Source organism: Sarcophilus harrisii, chromosome 2 (genome assembly GCF_902635505.1).
Source record: "Sarcophilus harrisii chromosome 2, mSarHar1.11, whole genome shotgun sequence".
Taxonomy (NCBI): Eukaryota; Metazoa; Chordata; class Mammalia; order Dasyuromorphia; family Dasyuridae; genus Sarcophilus; species Sarcophilus harrisii.
The window spans coordinates 408,152,243-408,171,297 of NC_045427.1; the positions used below are offsets into that span (position 1 = coordinate 408,152,243).

Here is a 19,055-nt window from a genome sequence, read left to right on the forward strand (position 1 = left end):
AAACCAGGGAAACTGTCCGGTTGTGAGACACGTTGTTGCCCCAAAACAAACCAGGGAAACTGTCCGGTTGTGAGACACGTTGTTGCCCCAAAACAAACCAGGGAAACTGTCCGTCGTGAAGGGGGTGGGTTTGTCAGGGGGGAAAGAGGTACAGAGATGAGCTAATACAAAATATATATAAACAGAATTGGGAAAGGGAAAGGAAGGAGACTAGAGGGGATCAGGAAACACCCCCCGAAGGCCTCAGTTTCCCCATCTGTAAAACTGGACCACAAGACGTGCAAGGCCTTTCTAAACCCTACATCCTAGGCTCTCGGGCCAGTTTTCTCGCTAATTAGCCGTGACCGTGGGCCTGGGCCCGGGCCTCGGCCCTCGCCAAAGACAAGGGGGAGGGGTGTAGGAGCGGTGTGCACTGGCTAAACTAGGTTCTTCCCGCTCCTTCCCTTCCTTTCACTGGCAAAGGCGCCGGCCCTCGCCGCCGCGGCAGGCTTCCATCGCCGCCTCTGTGTGCGTCGGCCCCGCGGCGTGCACGGAAGCGCCAGAAGCCTCGGCGTCGGGGCAGGGCCGGCTGCCCGCGTCTGCCAGTCTGCCCCGGTTGCTAGGCTCCCCGAGAGGGCAGGACTTCTGGGTGTGCTCGGGGCAACGGCCGCCGGGGCCCGACACCTAGGCAGGTCCTCACCGGAGGCCTCAGAGGGAGGGGAGGCGTGGCGCCGGCTCCCGGCTTTTTCGTGGTCGCTCCTCTCCAGCTGCCCTTTCCAAACTTTCAAAAGATGCGGCCGGACTCCGCCCCCAGCCTCCCGCGCCTCCGCCGCCGCCCCTGAGCAAATGCAGAAGGGAGCCGCGGGCCCGGCGGGGCGGGGCGAGGGGAGGCCGGCCCTATCGGAGCCCAGGTGGCCCCGCCTCCCGGGGGCGCAAGCCGGCGGTGGCCGCGGAGCTGCGCGCTAGTTCCTCGCTCGCCGCTGGTGCCGGCAGCGAGCTATGTCCGGGAGCCGCGTCCTCGGACCCGGGCTCCGGCCGCGCGCGTAGGAAGCAGCCGCAGCAGCAACTGCCAAGCAGTTAGCTGTCCATGGCCCTTCGCCTGGCGGAGCAGGACCGGACGAGGGGACCCCCGCGCCTTCTCCGCCGCCGCCCGCCCCCACCCGAGAGTGATGGGCAACACCGCTCACAAGACGCTACCAGGTAAGCGGCTGCCCGCGCCCGGGCTCCCCTTCGGAACCGCTCGCCGCCCTCCGGAACCGCTCGCCGCCCTTCGGAACCGCTCGCCGCCCTCCGGAACCGCTCGCCGCCCTCCGGCCGTTGCGCGGGACCGAGCTGGCTTGTCGCCCGGCTGCCGGACTGCCGGCGTCTCCCGCCCTCCCAGCCCGCCAGCGCGCACACACACTCACACACTCCACACACTCACACTCACACACACACACACACACACACACTCACATACACACCACTCACACTCACACACTCACACACACTCACACTCACATCACACACACACACTCACATACACACTCACACACACGCACACATACACTCACACACACTCACACACACTCTCACATACACACACTCACACACTTACACACTCACATACACACACTCACACACACTCACGCACATACACACACACGCACACACACACACACACGCGCACACACACTCACGCACACACACGCACATATACACACTCACGCACATACACACACTCGCGCACACACGCACACACACGCACACGCACCCTTGCCTGGCCAGGCCGTGCCCAGCGGGGTCGCCGTCCCCAGCCAGGGAGCATCGGGGCAGGACCGCCGCTGCCCGCCGCCCTGTCCTTGGCCTCGGGGCTCCGGCGCCAGGGCCACTGCGTGTTACCCCTCCCGCCTCCCCTAGGCTGGGGACGTAGCCAGGTGCGGCGCCCCCCGCCCCGCGGAGCTGCCCGGCTCTCCGTTAGCCCAGCCCCTCCTCACACTTACCCCATGGCTCCAAAGCAAAGCTGCATCGCAGGGAAAGCGGGGCGCTGCGGGGCTCGCCCGGGACCCCTGAGCTGTGCGCCGGGAAAGGGGGCGAGGAGCACCCACAGCCCTCCCGGCCCCGGCTTTGGGGGAGGGAAGCCGCTGGCCGGGAAGCCGAGCGCCTCAAGGACGAGACGCAGGTCCGGCGGTCAGGGAAGGTGCCGCGGCCAGGTGAAGGCGCCTGCTCCCAGCGCTGGCCTCGGAAGCGGGGTGGCTGCAGGGCACCGGGGAGAAGGGACTGCGGCCGTCTCAGCAGAGCCCTGAAACAGACTTGGTGTCAGGCTGGCGGAGCTCAGAACTAGGGGAAGGATGGACGCCCTCCCCTGTGTCGCCCCCCGCGACTTGCCCAGCTCCCCCGGGGCCCACAGGACTTGGACAGGGCTCTCTGTTGGTCAGCCAGACAGCCCCTTCGGGCCTGTCTCTGGCAAGTGGGCTCGGGCCGGTGACAACCGGGAGGCTCTGCCTGGGTCCCTCTCTTTCATCCCTTGGGCTGGAACGCCTCCCCTCCCCCTACGGTGCATTCTTAAGTTGACTCTGCTGATCAAAGATCCCTATCTGGCAAAGTAGGGAAGGAAATACAGTTTTCTGCAGAAGGCTGGGTTTTTAGAAATAAATCCACAAAAAGAGGTAGTGTATAGAGGCCCAGCAGGACAGATCACCTTATCCTTGCACACCCCCACACACATCATCCCTTCCTCCTTGGCGTCTCATGCATGGTTATCAGAACATAATCTCTCTTCCACTCAAGGAGATTGAAATAGATCAGTGATGAACTCGCTGATTTTAAAAACTCAGCTGTGGGAGGTGGAAACATCTACTCATTGTTCTGGATAAACCCCTGAGGTCATTTAAAAGCCCCTCTAGATGAACCCTAGAAATTCAGCGAGCTGGTGAGGGCAGAAGTAGGCCTTGATAGACTGTGATATATTTTACATTTTTCTGGGTCCTCATTGCGGTATGGAGATGACTAGATTTTCAGATGTTTGAATACTGATATAGCCTACAGAGCTAGAGAGCCAGAAATGACTTGTCTGTCCGTCTAGAACAGAATCTGGTAAAATCTGCAGAGCCCTTCTCAAAACAATTTTTATGGCAAACTTTCATAATGGGAAGAAAAGCTAAATTTGTTAAGAGATTAGTGAAAATAATTGTGTGATTTCCTCTTCCCCATCCAAGTTTGTGGACTTCCTGAAAACTAACTATGGACCCTAAGTTAAGGACCGTTGATATTGAGAGGGATCTAGTCAAGTGTGAGAAGAGTAGTCACCAGGTGATGAGTTTTGTCAACCATAGTTATTCAGGAATGCCATCAACCAAGGCATGGAGAAACAGGAGTACTGATGATGAAAGGATTGCCTGTGTCCAAGTGTCGTGCATCCATGAAGCATTTGAGGATTGAGACAGATAGATTTTGATATTGATATACCTGGGTATGGTGTAAAGAACTTTTATAAGCCAGCAGAGGTAAGGGGAAAGAGCTCTGGATTTGAGGTCAGGACTCCTGCGTTCAAATCCCAGCTCTGCCTCTCGGGTACTATATTAATCAATTTGGCAAGTTAATCAAGCTCTCTGGGCTTCAAGTTTCCTTACCAGTAAAATAAGAGAGTTAAAATAGGAGAGTTCTAAATCTGGGCAGTTAGGTATACAGTGGATAGAGCTCTGCCCTTGGAATCAGGAAAGTTCCACTTTCTGATTCAAACCTGGTCTCAGACTAATTATGTGATCCTGGACAAGTCACTTAACCCTGTTTACCTCAGTTTCTTCATCTATAAAAATGAGTCTATTCCAGTATGTTTGCCCCCCAAAAAACCAAGACAGGGTCCCAAAGAATTGGGCATGACTGAGTGGAAACAAAACTTCTCAATCCTTTGCTCAGAAGTCTAGGGATTTCTGTTGTAGTCCCTGTTCTGCCATTTAATAGCTAGATGACTGGCCAATTTCCTTCTTTGTGTCTTCAATTCTCCTCCTTAAAGAAGGAACTAGATCAAAAGTTCTTAATCTTTCTTTGTATTATGTTTTCCTTTGACAGTACAACAAAGTTTATAGACCCCTATTCATAGTGTTTTGTTTTGAGACTTTACCTCCCTATATGCCCCAGGCTAGAAAATCCTCCAGATTTCATATTAATTGACATAAGAGCTTTGACCTATTCCCATTTCTGACCTGGTGGACCCTGCTCCAAGGGACACATATTGGTGTTGCGGACCCATTTGATGACCTGATAAAATCTACAGACCTCCCTCTTCTCAAAATTATTTTGTGGCATAGTTCCATACTGAAAAGAAAGCTAAATATGTTATAGATTAGTGAAAATAATTTTGTGATTTTTTTTTTCCCTATCCAAGTTTATGGACTTCCTGAAATCTAACTATGAACCCCAAGTTAAGATCCCTTGGTGTTTAGAGGGGCCTAGTTGTGTGAAGAGGCACACTGGTGGGAGAGTGGTCATCAGATGACAAATTTTGTCAGCCATAACTACTCATGAATGTTATGAACCAAGGCAGAGAGAACATGCAGGACATTGCACAGATTTGCTTTGACTCATTGCATCTGAGAACTCCCCAGCTCGAGTGATACAATCTTCAGCCTCAGCATCTCTGGAAGCAGAGATTGCAGGCTTGAATCACTATCCTGGCCTAGAATAATGTTTTTAAATGTATAAAACACAATGCATACTACTGCAGAGGAAACCAGTTATATTAAAATAAATTATTTTTGTTCTCATCCAAGTTTATAGATTCTGGGCCCCTGAACTTGATAACCTTAAAAGTTCTTTTAAAACTCTATGGTCCTTGAATTCCCTCTTAGTACAAAATAGGAAACAGAAAAGACTTTTTTTTTTTTTTTTTGAAGGATATGTGTAAGTAAAAAACTTAAAATGGGAGTCCTAGCTGCTTGTTGCTACAGTAGTAGAAATTGCCCTCTTCCTGGTGAACTGTGTCTGTGGTAGATGTTTCCTATGGATATAACCAAATATAGCTTGGAATCATTCTCATCCAAAAAGGAACTGGTTTGAAGAATCACACCCTTTACAGTCTCTCTTAATTAAGAAATGTTTATGCATCTCCAGGGCAAAAACTATTCCTCCAGATGTGGGTCATCTTTCAAGGTTGGGGGTAGGGATGGGAGTAGACATACTGAGTATGTGAATGAAAATACAGCATTCTAAAAATAGCGTGATATTTATCTAGTAGTATTCCCACTCAAGCACAGAGCTCACTCCCTTGTCCCTGCCTTTATTTTTCAGCTCTAATTGAAGAGTCCTAACATAGGTCATCTTTTTCAATAGTTGTCCACAGAATCAGAACAAGCCTCTGAGGCTAACTTACTCTAATCCACTCCTGAAAATTTCCTCTTCAGCATCCTGGAGAAATGGTCAGGCAGCCTTTGCTTGAAGGTTTCGAGTGAGGGGAAACTCATTCCCTCCAGCCCATTCTGATTTGAAATAGCTGTAATTAATTGTTAGGAAGTTTTTTCCTTAAAACATAACTAAAATCTACTTCTGTGTCTTCTATCAATAGATACCCTCTGGGGATCTCTGAGGCCTAAATCCTCCTTCCACAAGACAGCTTTTCTGGTACTTCAGGATAATTATCATCTCACCCTTCTCCTCCAAGTCTTCTTTTTCCTCAGCTAATTATCTTCAGTTCCTTATACTTTTTTTTTTTTTAAATGCATAACCTCTAACTCAGAACCTCTTCTGATTGCCTTTCTCTGGATACTTATCCAGCTTTTCTGGATCTCCTTCCTAAAATGGCATACCCTTAGCTAAACCCAACCACCCAGGTGTGGTTTGACAGAGGGCAGAGTCCAGAGGAGCTGTCACCTCCCTATTTGATGCTTCTTTCCCCTCAGGGACCACTGTCTAGCCACACTTCCCTATGGGCAATTCAGAGGGAGCACTTTGGTTTCAAACAATTGTAACTTTCCTGAATGCATGGATAACAATAAAAGCAAGGGCACTCCAGGGAAGATGTTCTATTGCAGGGAGTTCAAAAACTTCATAGAATCATTTATGATGCTCAGTGTTGCTAAATTCTGTGGTGAAAGAAATTCTTTTTTATCTTTCCTTGGTATAAAACAAACAAACAAACCAGAATTATGTTGTCTCACAGTTAAAGTATACTTAGATGGAATTTCTTATCAAGAATTTGAAATACTTCCCTTTCACATTTACTGAAAGAGAGAGAGAACAGGAAGGAATGTTCACTTATATCTAATAACCCATTATTTTCTTCAATAAGGCAAACAATAAATAGATATTTTATTGATCCTCACCTAAAAGCACTTAAAATCTAGTTGGGAAGAGATGGGTATTGGAATGTTGATGTTACAAAAATTTGGGTTTTTTTCTTCCTTTTTTTAATCCCCAGTGGAATGGAATATGGGAGGGAGAAAAAAAATAGATTTCTGTTAACTTAAAAATTGAGAAGTGGGATAGGTGTCTTATATATGAATTGTTGAATTCATTTTCAGGTGAGGTCATTGAAGTATTGGTTTTACTTAATTGTTTTACTTTGTTACATGAGATCTCTCATTAAATGGGGATAATCTGTAAATGTGATATAATAACAAAACATATCCATAGAATTTCATTGGAAGGAGGGAGAGAAAAATAAATAAATGTTTGTTAATTGAATATTTTTCATTTTAAAGATTCTAAACAGATGTAAATTAGAACCATAATCTCCTAGAGCTGGGAGGGGCTTTTCAGTATATCTAGTCCAATCTGTGTACCATCATAGAATTCCCTGTACCAGTATCCCAAACTAGTGGTCATCCAGCTTGAATACCTCTAGTGATGGGGAACTCTTTACTGAGTGAGGCATCTCATTCTGCTATATGATAATTCTAACTGATAGAATGATTTTCCTCATAAAAAAATACATCTGCCTTCTCTGTGACTTTTACCAGTGATTCCTAGATCTGTCCTTTGGGACTAAGCAGAACATGGCTAATTTGTCTTCTATATAATTGCCTTTAAAGTTCTTGAGGACAGCAATCATGTCCTTTCCTTTTTAAGTCTTTTCTTCAACTGAAAAGTATCTAATTTAAATAGCCCTTACAGACTATGTCCAGAATTGCTGAGGAAAAGAGAAAGGAACTGTCAGAATTGAGGGGGTTTATCAGAAAGCTTCCCAGAGAAGGTGGGTTTTTTTGTGATAGAAATTAAGAAACAAGGGGCCCAGGAGGAACCTTCTGGGGCCAAGGATTTGTAACAATGATGTATGTGTCATCTTCCCTTCACTTTGCCAACACATTCCAACCTTGCCTCTCCCGGCCATTCTTCATTATTGGCTCAAGCTGAAGAGGAACCTAAAGATTGAGCTTGAGCTAATTAAGACATATTCTATTTTATCAATTTAGCTTCATTTTTCTGTCTCCACATGCTGATTTATTATCAGAGATATTTTCTGGCTTTAATGTAAGAAGAAAAAGCAATTTGGGCAGAGAAACTCTTGACATTGGTGAGCAAATACAACATATTAGGCCATTGTTCAGAAAAGACCAGTAGTTCTAGCTTAACAGGAACATCTTATTCTTCATCTGGATCCAACCTAACTCAGTAAGCATTTATTAAATGCCTACCATGTGCAAGAGGCTGCAGACTCAGACTAAATGACGGGTGGTTCCCAACTTCAAGAGATATAGCATGTGAACATCATTAGTACTCAAAAAGAATTTTATTGGGTGTGCAATAAATTTTTTATTCAGGTATTGCACGATTAGGTATAAGAAAACTTATAAATAACTATATTCAATACAAATTTTATTTACCCATGTGTGTAGTATGGTTCATATTTGCAAAATAAACAAAGCTTGGCTATTACATATATGTGCTAACCTCATAAGTGGGATCTTACACTTACAAAGAACTTGACAACTTTTACTTTATAATGAAGTCTCCTAACTCTAGCTAGTGTAGCCAGTCTAAAAATGCAATGCGCCTCTTTTTCTCATAACAAAGGATACCGTGCTATGAACAAAAACAGTTTGAGGACTGCTGATATATTTGATAATTTGAAGAAAGAGAGAAAGGGAAAGAGAGCGAGGAAGAGAGACAGAGACCTATAAACTGACAGAATCAAGAAAGCCTTCCCACAGGAGGATAGCAAATGAGCTTAGTCTTAAAGCTGGATAGTGTTTGAGGCATAGGCAAAGAAGGAGAGGTAAACTTGCTCTTATTAAAGGCTTATTTAGCTTATTATAGCCTAGATGTGTCAAATGTAGTTTAAAAGGAAGTAGGGAATTAAAGAGTCTTGGAAATACCTTTTTCAAAAAGGGACAAAAATGTTTGTGGAACTATTTTAATCGTGTCAAAGAACCGGAAAGCTGAAAGGATACCCATCAGTTGAATTACAGAATATGAATATGATGGAATATCATTGTGCTATAAGAAATCATGAAAGAGTTCAGAGAAGCCCAGAAAGATTTGTGTGAACTGATGTAGTGAAGGGAGAAGAACTAGGAAAATTTTTGCCATAACAACATGTTGTTACACAACAAAAAGAATTACACGCAAAAAGAATTAAATACTCTAATCAATACAATAACTAAACAAGAGATGATGCAGCATAGTACCAACTCCCCAACAGAATAGTGATAGGCTAGAGATGCAGAACTGACATGTATTTTTGGATATAGCCAATGTGGAAGTTTGTTTTGCCTTACTCTGAATATTTATTACAAAGGTTTTGTCTTATGAAGATGGGGAGATTCAGGAAGAAAGAAAAATAAGTGTCTGTCAATTGAAAAAAAAAACTTTATAAAGAAGAGTTTTCTAACCTGAGATGTCCTCTTAAAGAGGGGTCAACTTTTCTGGGTTTCTCTTATTTTTCAACCTTAAAAGAGACTATTGAAGCAATTTTTTTAGAATCAGAGGATTTGGAGCTAAAAGAAAACTTTAATGAAGTTATAATCAACAAATTTGGGGCAGTAACTAAGAAATGTACTGAGAGCAAAGATCATGAATAGCACCCTCATATCAATTTTTAGAGGAATATTTTCCCTCATTTCCATGTAAAGACAATTTTTAAACATCAATTAAAAGTGTTTTTTGAGTTCCAAATTTTCTCTCTCTCCTAATTTCCCCTCTTCTTGATATGGTAAGCAATCTGATAAGTTCAATCATGTGAAACATATTACCACATTAGTTATATTATAAAAGAAGACATAGACCCAAAGGAAAGAAAACACACAAAAAAGACAGAAGATAAAAAATAGTATGCTTCAATCTGCATTCAGACTCATCAGTTCTTTCTCTGGAAATGGATAGCTTTTTTCATCATGTGTCTTTTGGGATTGTCTTGGATCATTTCATTGCATTGTTTCACTTTACTTCCCATAAGTTCATATAAACCTTTCCAGGTTTTTCTGAAATCAGCCTGCTTATCATATATATCATCAGTACATATCAATTTTTTAAAAACATTCATTTGAGGAGAGACTTCTGGGAAAGACGTAAGACCTTGGGATGTATAACTCACTCTGGAAAGGGGAGAGCTAGAGAGAACACTGTGCTCTGGTAAACAGACAGAAATTGTGAGATGCCAGTCTATATTAATAAGAAACACTGGAAGATCCTCACTGGAGTGGGAGAAGATCACAGATCAGCTGCCATTCGGTTCATGAAGGCAGAGGATGGAAAGAAGTAGTCCATCTGGTAGCCTCCTAGTTTACTAGTTATTCTTGTTAACTAAATGGCCATTTTCAGTTCTTACCTGCTTAAGGAATATAAACATTTTCAGTGCCCTCTAAATTTGGCACTGTGGGACAAAGCCCCAATTACTATATCTGGACTTTAGTAATCATCCATTTACATATGTATAAACTGGGGCCCAGCTAGGGACAGTTGTTTACAGAGAGCATCTCTAATATAGTGGAGAACAAAATTAGCATTGAAAAAGATCTTGGTAAGCTAGAGCACTGGGATGGGTCTAGTAAGATGACTCACTATAGAGGTAAATGTAAAAATCTTGCTCTTGGATACAAAATCAACTTCATGAATAAAAAAACGGCGAAGGATAGATATATAGCAATTGTTCTGGAAAAAAAGATAGTAGGCTGCATGCTTAATGTGAATCAGCAGTGAGGTGTGAAAAACCAAAAAATCTTGGACTACATTAAAAAAAATACCTTCCAGGAATAAGGCCACTGTATTCTCTCCTCTCATCAAACTTCAGCTGGAATATTGTGTTCTATTGTGAGTGCCATGGTTTAAGAAGGATGTTGATAAAATATATAGTGCCCAGAGGAAGACAACCAGGACACATGGATCAGATGAAGGAAATAGACATGTTTAGCTTGGAGAAAAGAAGATTCAGAGGGGATATGATGGCAGTTGTCAAGTATTCACAGGGCTGTCATTTGGAGGAAGAATTAGACTTGTCCTGTTTGGTCTCAGAGGGCCCAACCAAGAGCAATACTCGGAAGTTACAAAAAAGGGGGAAATAGGCTTGATGTCAGGAAAATCTTTCAAACAATTAGAACTGCTCAAAAGTGAAATATATTGCCAAGTGGTGGTGGGCTCTCTCCTCTCTGTGGAGTTCTTCATAAAGATCTGGATGATCACTTAATTTATTTTTAATTTTTGCTTTTTATTTTCAAAATATATGCATAAATCATTTTCAACGTTTAACATTTCAAAACCTTGTCTTCCAAATTTTTTCTTCCTTCCTTTCCTTTCCCCCATCCTCTCACCCGTCCCTTAGATAAACAATAATCCAATATATGTTAAACATGTGTAATTCTTCTATACATATGTCTACATTTATCATGCTACACAAGAAAAATCAGATCAGAAAGGAACGATAATGAGAAAGGAAACAAAAAGTAAGCAAACGAGAAAAAAGGTGAAAATAATGTATTGTGATCCACAGTTGTCCCCACAGTCCTTTCTGGATACAGCTAGCTTTCTCCATCACAAGTCTATTGGAACTGGTCTGAATCATCTCAATATTGAAAAGGGCCGTGTCCATCAGAGTTGATCATTGTATAATCTTGTTGCTGTGTACAATGTTCTCTTGGTTCTACTCACTTAGCTGGATGATCTCTTATGATCAGTATGTTGTAGTTAGAGATTCTTTTTGTATAGAAATTGAATTAAATAGTCATTGAGGTAATTGAAATCTGTGAGTATCCAGTCATACAAAATAAAGATTCAAATCCAGGTTCTCTGACTTGCTTTTTTGCTGTGCTGGTTCTTGAGATCCTGTTTGATTAGTAACCAAGAATCGATAAAGGCCAGCTGTTTTAACACCCTTTCGGCTTTGTAACTCTCCTCTATTACTCAAATATGATTTAACATCATACTTGGTTTCCCTGCATTGTATCATTAGAAATTTTATGGGTCCATGGAGCAAAAACAGGAACTACTTCTTAGTAACCCAGAAGTCTCTTCAGACATTACAATGTACTCAGTAAACCCAATTGGTTAAGGCTGTAAAACAGACCAGAGAAAGGTTATGGTGATATTTTGAGGGTAAAATGGAAAATGGCTTAGGTTTTCAATTAAGTTGTCTTCAATTCTGTGAGAGAGTATGGTATTCTTCATCATCATCATCATCACTAGTAACACTTTAAGGTTTGCAAACAGCCACCTATTAAGTAGTTCCTATTTTAAAAGGGTCCTGGATTGATAAAGATAAAATTATAATTTATGGGGTACAACAAATCAGAGAAAATATGTTAGGAGTATTTCCCCTCTTTCTTCACATAAAAATAATAGCAATAACAGTTAGCACCTACATAGAGAGCTTGGTTTACAAATATCTCATTTTATCCTCACAACAATCCTAGGAGGTTAAAATGAGATATCAGTAATCATAATATCAGTATCATTTGAAAATTTATTGGGAATTCTCAGGGGGTCTTTGTATGCTTAACTAAGGGCTGTACTTAATTACCTTTCCATCTTATTAGGCTGTTTGCAGTCTCTAGGACTGGCTGTTTGACTAATTGATAAAGTCTTTAATCAGTGGTGAATCCCACCCAGCCTCTCAGGTTTTGGAGCTCTTTGCAGATTACTGCCACTCTCACTTCTGGCCATTTGTTTTACCTTGTGCCGCCCTGCCTGGTTGATGCTGATAGTTATTCACAGGCTGAGTTTGGAAAGAGAAAACGCTGGCTCCTCCTCCCTCTCCCTGCTTCTCTCCAGGTATTAATGTGAGCCACAGAAGGTGATGGCAGACTTCCTAGAGCCAGTGCATCCTGGATTCGCAGGATTTCAGGATTTGAGAGCTGGAAGGGACCTTGGAATCAGTCCAGCTCCTTGTTTTTACCAGGCTAAGAGAGGCCCAGAGGGGGAAAGTAATGGTGCAGTTTCTCTCCAAGTAGATCCTTAAAACAGGTAGTTTGCTGTGTGCAGCTATAAAGAAAATTCATCCTCCTCCACCCCCATCTTCTCCACACCTCTCCCCGCCGAGTTTCTGTGCTTACCAGTGCGAAAGCAAGCAGCTTAAAATAGAATTCAGGGGCACCAGGTGGCATGTGCCTTAAGAGATGTAGAGGTTTATGTGCTGATTTAAAATAAAGAAACTAGAATTGTAAGCATAGATGCCCAAATAGTGACTCTCTACCCTCAATTTAGAAATACCAAAAGAGATTTTAAAAAAATTGTAGAGATAGGAGGGAGAGGTTAGCAGAGATGGGTGGAATAGGTAGTGGATTAAAAGGGCAGAAATATATGAGTATATGAAAAATGAGTATGTTGCCGAACCATCTCATAGAAGGAAACTTTTCATGGGTGTATATTAGGATACTCAAACAGGACCAAACAGCTTATCAGAGTGCATGGCACATAATAAGGACTTAATAAATGCTTGATGAATTTTATCTTGCTGCCCTTGCAGAATTAAGATTTATAAATCATATTCCATAAAACCTAGATCTCTACCATTTTATTAATTTTTTTCCTTCCTTTTTTTCTCTCCCTCCCTCCCTTCCTCCCTCTCTCACTCCCTCTCTTCCTTCCTCTCTCCTTCCCTCCTCCTTTCTTCTTCTGTCCTAGTTTATAGGATGTAAAGCAAGTCCCTTAACCTCTCAGTACCTTAGGTAATTCTCCAATATCAGAAGCTACAAAGAAGGTGGTGATCTGCATTTGGAGAATGCTCTCTCTTTTGGGAGTTCCCTGTATTAAAGAAATCACAGATCTTTTCCTCAACCCTAGTCTAAACTCTGTAAGATCAATAAAAGCAAATAAGCAAACAAGAAAAATAAAAGGTATTGGATGGTACACAAAACCATAAGTTACAAACATCTTACAATGGTTTTTTTTTTCTCCCTTAAGTATGTGTTAATTTTTTTTTTTTTTTATCAAAAATGCCTTTTGCTTCTGTCCTCCTGTCTGATCCCTTGCCTTCTCTGCATTTTTAGAGGAATTCTGATAGCATTTTTAAAAATAACATATAGAGTGCTACTGTAGATAATCCAGTTTGTAATCTGTCTGTCTTTTGGATAATGGACAGCGTCTTACTTAAATGTCCCATGCTTCAATCAACTCTGAGACTCCAGAAATTAGAGTAGTTGCCAACCTGCATGGATAAAACAGTTTCCATATGGGAATTCCCTATATGGATAAATTGCAGGTATAGGCTACATTTTTAAAAATAATCTTACTATGTAAATTATTGTTATGATTCATTTCTCTTCCTTCTGCATCATTTTGTACGTGTTTTCCAGGATTTCTTCAGGTTCTTCAGAGATGTGAACTTTGGCGGGGATTGGAGGGAAGGGTCATGGAACAAAGCCTGTGTTATGGGAACCTCCCAATAAGAAACTCCTATTGATGCAGATTGACAAGTGCTCTGTGACTTATAGTTTTTAGATCACTCAGCTTGTCACAGTTCACCCAGCTAATATGTGATTGGCAGGTTTTCCTAATTCTTAGGTTGACTCTCTATAGACTATGTCACACTGCTCTACGATTTCTTAGGGCATTTTTTTTTTTTTTTTGCAAAAACCTGGAAACAATCTATTTGTCCAACAGTTGGCGAAGGCTGGTGATATGTGAATGCCACAAAATAGCATATTTAAGAAGCTTCTGTTATTTATTAAGCTCTTACTATGTTCCTGGCACTGTGCTCAGTATTAGAGATATTGGGGCAAAAAAGAAGCTGTCTCTGCTGTCAAAGAGCTTACATTCTAGCACCGAAAGCAATAAGTGCATACAGGATAAATGTAAAGCAAGTATGAGATGGTGGGGGTAGATCAGGAAAGACTTCATGAAAAAGGTAACGTTTGAACTGTATCTTAAAGGAAGGGAAGAACTTTGTGAGGCAGAGGTGAGAAGGTAAGAAGGCAGTGCATTCCAGGCATGAGGGATATCCCAGGGCAAAGAAATGGGGATCAGAGATGGACTACTCTGATGAGGAACAGCAAGAAGGTCTAATTAGGCTACAGTCTTTGCTTCAGAGAAATATATAGCAGCTGTTTCCAGGCATTATTCATTTGAGAGCTTATCTTAGTTTAGAATATTTCAAATTCCCTTTAGAAATGTTTATAGTATTTAGCAAAAATATTATAAGCATTTATAGAAATTTTTAATTGCTCAACCCAGATCTGTGTTCTTTTGTGGATGACTCTGTGATCTCCTTGGGGGCAGACAATCCACCAGTGCAATTTGGCAGTCCATTCTCATTCTATGTGATTCTTTTTCTTTCTATACATCTTCCACAGCAAATTCACTCTATGCACTGAAGACTTTCCTGTTTTTTTTAATGTTCTACAGGCACCAATGCAACAGTTGGGCTGTCTATCTTCTGTACCACATTATTCTAACTGAAAAGAAAAGTATTAAGTTTTCTACTATGTACCAAACGCTGTGATAAGTGCTGAGGATACAAATAGAAAAAGCAAAATGATACCTGCTGTCAAGGAGCTCACCCTGTATTTGAAAGAGAAAACATAAATGAGAATTTAATTCAAGATGGCAAGAGCCAAGGTTCCTTAGAGTGGATTGCCAGATGAAATATGGAATGCCCAAAGTCTGGGAGTACAACAGACAATAAGACTCAGAGGATGTTAGGATTTGGTGACAGAGCAGAGGGAAGACTTGGTGTGGTCTTCATCTCTCTGGAAGGACGACAGTTTATAATTTTCTTCTCATCCATGTGGTAACAGCAGGTCACTTTTGCCACCAGTCATCTGCTCAGTGGGATCTCTAGGCAGGGATCCAGGGTATCAGATTTTAGGAAGAGATATGAAGAGAAGGCAAGGGTAAAGAGCAATCCTGCCTCGTTTTCTTGTTCAAGAATAACGCCTTATTTACCATTTCTCTCAGTGCAAGTCATCTTTTGTAATATGTAATATCTACTGACTCCATGCATCTCTCCACCGTCCATTGGGCCACCTCCAATTTTGATCCCTTTGAATTCATGGTTCTTCATGATTGTCAAGCATAGAGTAACCCTGAAAGGAATATTGATGTTAAAGGAATATCGATACTGACAATATTGGGTTTTGTGACACAGAATGGTTTGAACAAAAAAAGCTACTAAAATTTCTGGCACTGTGGAAAGAATGCTAGATTTAGAGTCATCTTCAACTGTGACCTGGACAAGTTATTTAGTCTTTTTGCACCACCATCCATAAAATGAATGTATTAGATTAGGTGGACCATGAAGGTCCCTTTTCAATTCTAAGTCAACAACCCTATGGCTTAGCAGGGTGAGATCATGTCTCCACTGAGTTATTTGGAATCCATAAACCCGAATTTTCCTTATTTGAGCATCTTAGTGAAGACAGTGACTTGGGCCCATAGTAAGAATGATTCACCACTTGAGTTCCATAGTTAGATTCTTAGGGACCTCAGTCTCTATCTTAGGCTATATTCTCTGATCTTTCTGTCCTGTCTTGGTTTCAGTGTTCCACTTTGCTAAAATATAAGCCTCAGGGTAGGTTGAACCTTTAAACCTGTTTTATCCTTTGGGAAGCAGGTGGAACGTCTTAATTAGTAAGCCATTTTGTTATATAGCGTAATTCTCCACCTTTTTCCTTCCAAAGAGAAAAGTCCTTATGCATTTCTGGCACATGAGGCAATGCCTTTAAGCTATTAAAAATGTATTTTGTTTATATAAACAACATCACACAGTGTTTATATAGCAATTATATCAACCAGAGTACTTGTTTTCATGCCTTTATTCCCAATAATAATTTAAGAGCAGGGTAGAATAGATGTACAAAATGTGCTTCATTCTATTTTTGTGGTTCTCTCTTCCCAAGTAGGCAAGATTTCTGTTCCCTAGGAAATCATCTCTTGCCTTGGGCATTTGTTCTTAGGGGTACTCAGGGCTTATCAAGGCCATAAAACATGGCAATGTTGCAATCAGGACACTAAAATGGGTGTAAAATTAACAAGTTATTTGAAACAGCTGTAAATCTCTGCTTAGCAATTGAGTCTCACCAAGTGGCTCAGATGAACATGGGTTGTGTACCTAGAATTTCAGAATTGAAAGTTCCTAGAGAAATTATCAAATGCAGTCTCCACATTTTACAGGACTCAGAGACAAGGAAAATATTTGTCCAAGCAAGTTCATGAAGTTTATTAATGGCATAAACCAAACCTGTGTTCCGGAGAGCAGGATTAGAGATGCATGCAAAGAAGGAATGTTCTCTCTGGATAGAAATTCCATGGCACATATGCAAAGAAAGAACTAAAAAGAAACATGGCTCCTGCTCTCAGAGTGCTTACATTTGAGTTGAGGGACTGGGGCATATACACTGACCAGATAACTCATGATACATGAGTATCCCAGCAACTCAGGGTTAGAATAAACTTAAGTTGTTATCTAAGTTCAGACTGGACCTGAAAAAGAATTCCCACTATATGATCCCTGGCAAAGTAGTCTATGTTATGGAATAAATAGTATATGCTAAGTGTCAGATAAATGATATAGATAATAACTGTTAGAGAAGTTTGCAGGAGGAAGAGATCCCTGGGAGCTAACGTGCTTCAAGATGGCTTTAAAGAGTTTTGTCTTAGAGTATGTGATGATCAACTATCCTGGATTTTGCTCTTTTCAGCAATGCAATGATTCAAGGTGATTCCAACAGATTTTGGATGGAAAGTGCCAATAGAATCCAGAGAGAGAACTGTGGAGACTGAATGTGGATCGAAGCATAGTATTTTCACTTTTTTGTTTGTTTTTTTCTTTTTCATATTTTTCTCCTTTTGCTCAAATTTTTCTTGTATAACATATAAGGAAAAATAAGGAAAATTTTAAAAAAAAGAGTTTTGGCTTGAGGTAGGTTAAAATTGAATCACGTAAGTAAAAAGAAAAGGAGAACCAGCATTTTTAACAATGGGGTTGCTGGGATCAAACATGTGGAAGGGAAAATATTCAGGACATGTTTGGAAGTAATGGAGAGCACTACAGAGAGACTAGGATTAGCATTTGAAAGCGAGATGTAAAATTATGACTAAAATGTCCAAACTCTTTGAGCCAGAAGCCCCATTACTGAACTAATATTCTGAGGAGCCCATCAACAAGGGAAAAAAGGCCCCATAGACTCCAAAATATTTATAGCAGCACTTTTTGTGATAAGTAAGAATTAGAAAAAAAGAATTAGAATTAGAAAAAAAGAAAAAAAAGTAAAAGCTTATCATCTAGGGAATGACTAAACAAATTGTGGCATATGGTTGTACAATAGAAAATTACTGTGCTTAAAGAAATGATATATGTGATAAATTCAGAGAAACATGAAAAAATATACATGAATTGATGCAGAAGGAAGGAAGCAGAGTCAAGAAAACAATATACACAGTAACTACAACAATGTAAATGGAAAGAATGACCTCCCCAAAATTAAAAATAAATGTAATAAAATCATAAGCTCAAATGGGACTCAAATGAAGAGGAGAGGAAGCCTCTTTAGCTACGGCTGAAAGAGCTATTGTTGTGGCCGTTATGATATTGCCATATCTTTTGGGTAGGTAGGTCTACAGATATAATATTAGACATAATTTTAGGCTTTTTTAAGTGTATCAATTAATTTTGCTGACTTTTTTTCCACTCTAAAAAATATAATTTCTCATACAGAATGACTCTCAGAAAAGAATTGAGGGGAGAAACAGATATATGGAATAACCATGATGACATAAGAAACATAAATAAAAACTTATTTAAAAAAAGAAAGTGGGAAGTAAATGGTTGGAGAGATAGAATGGAAATGGTTCTGAATGATAGACTAAGGAATTAGATTGTATCCTGTAGGCATTAGGGAACCGCTGAAGATTTTTGAATAAGAGGTTAATGGGATCAATGTTATCATAGGCAAGAAAGATTAGCTTGGCAGCAGTGTTCTTTGTAATTAACAGTGGGTCTGTCTTTCCTAATATATTCTGGGCATCTTTTCTAATATCCCTTTCAGCTCTGAAGCTGTGATCATGTGAATGGTCCCAGCACTGTCATGTTGAATGGTCATTCAAATTAATCCCATAATTGGATCCTACTTTTCCCCTATACACACCAGAGGAATATAGGGGATAGATTGCTGAAAAGTTGAAGGTATATGAATTGTTTGTGAATCAGATTATATTTTAAATGTACTATGGAACATTGACAAGTTAAAGGCGAATTAGTCTTTAAAACAAGTAATCACCCTCTAATTTATTAATTTCATATATTAAGATTTCCATATAAAGTTTACTCAAATTGGAAATGCACTTCTCAACCATTTTTGTACCCCTCAAAATCCCAGCCAGCTCAAATTTCATCTTTTCCATGAGAATTACTTACTTTCCACCATTCCCCTCCCTCTCTTTGGACTTTCTATAGCACTTTCTTTGTACCTTTCTTAAGGTTTATACTTCATTTTGCCTTTGAGTCTTATGTTTGTGTATTTGTACTAGATTTTAAACTCCGTGTGGGCAGGAGGACGTATTGTTGAATATCCCACAGGATCTAGCTTTGTGCCCTTGTGTATGGTGAGAATACAATCAACTTTTGGACGTCCAGCAGTTATCAAGCTCAAACTGCAAAGGTTTTATTTATAGAAGTGTTTTGAGCCTCTAATGGATTTCAGGTATGGATGGAAATAACCTTCTTCTCTTCCATA

General features: G+C 41.0%; 1 protein-coding gene across 1 annotated transcript in view; it reads left to right on the forward strand.

Annotated features, from left to right (window-relative positions):
• Positions 1-546: 546 nt before the first annotated feature.
• The window catches only part of NEURL1B (neuralized E3 ubiquitin protein ligase 1B), a 73,666-nt gene continuing 55,157 nt past the window's right edge, over positions 547-19,055 (forward strand). The window contains exon 1 of the mRNA XM_031953673.1: positions 547-1,179. Within this exon, the coding sequence (XP_031809533.1) occupies positions 1,149-1,179 (31 nt within the window). The 5' untranslated portion in view covers positions 547-1,148. The remainder of the gene's footprint in view (positions 1,180-19,055) is intronic.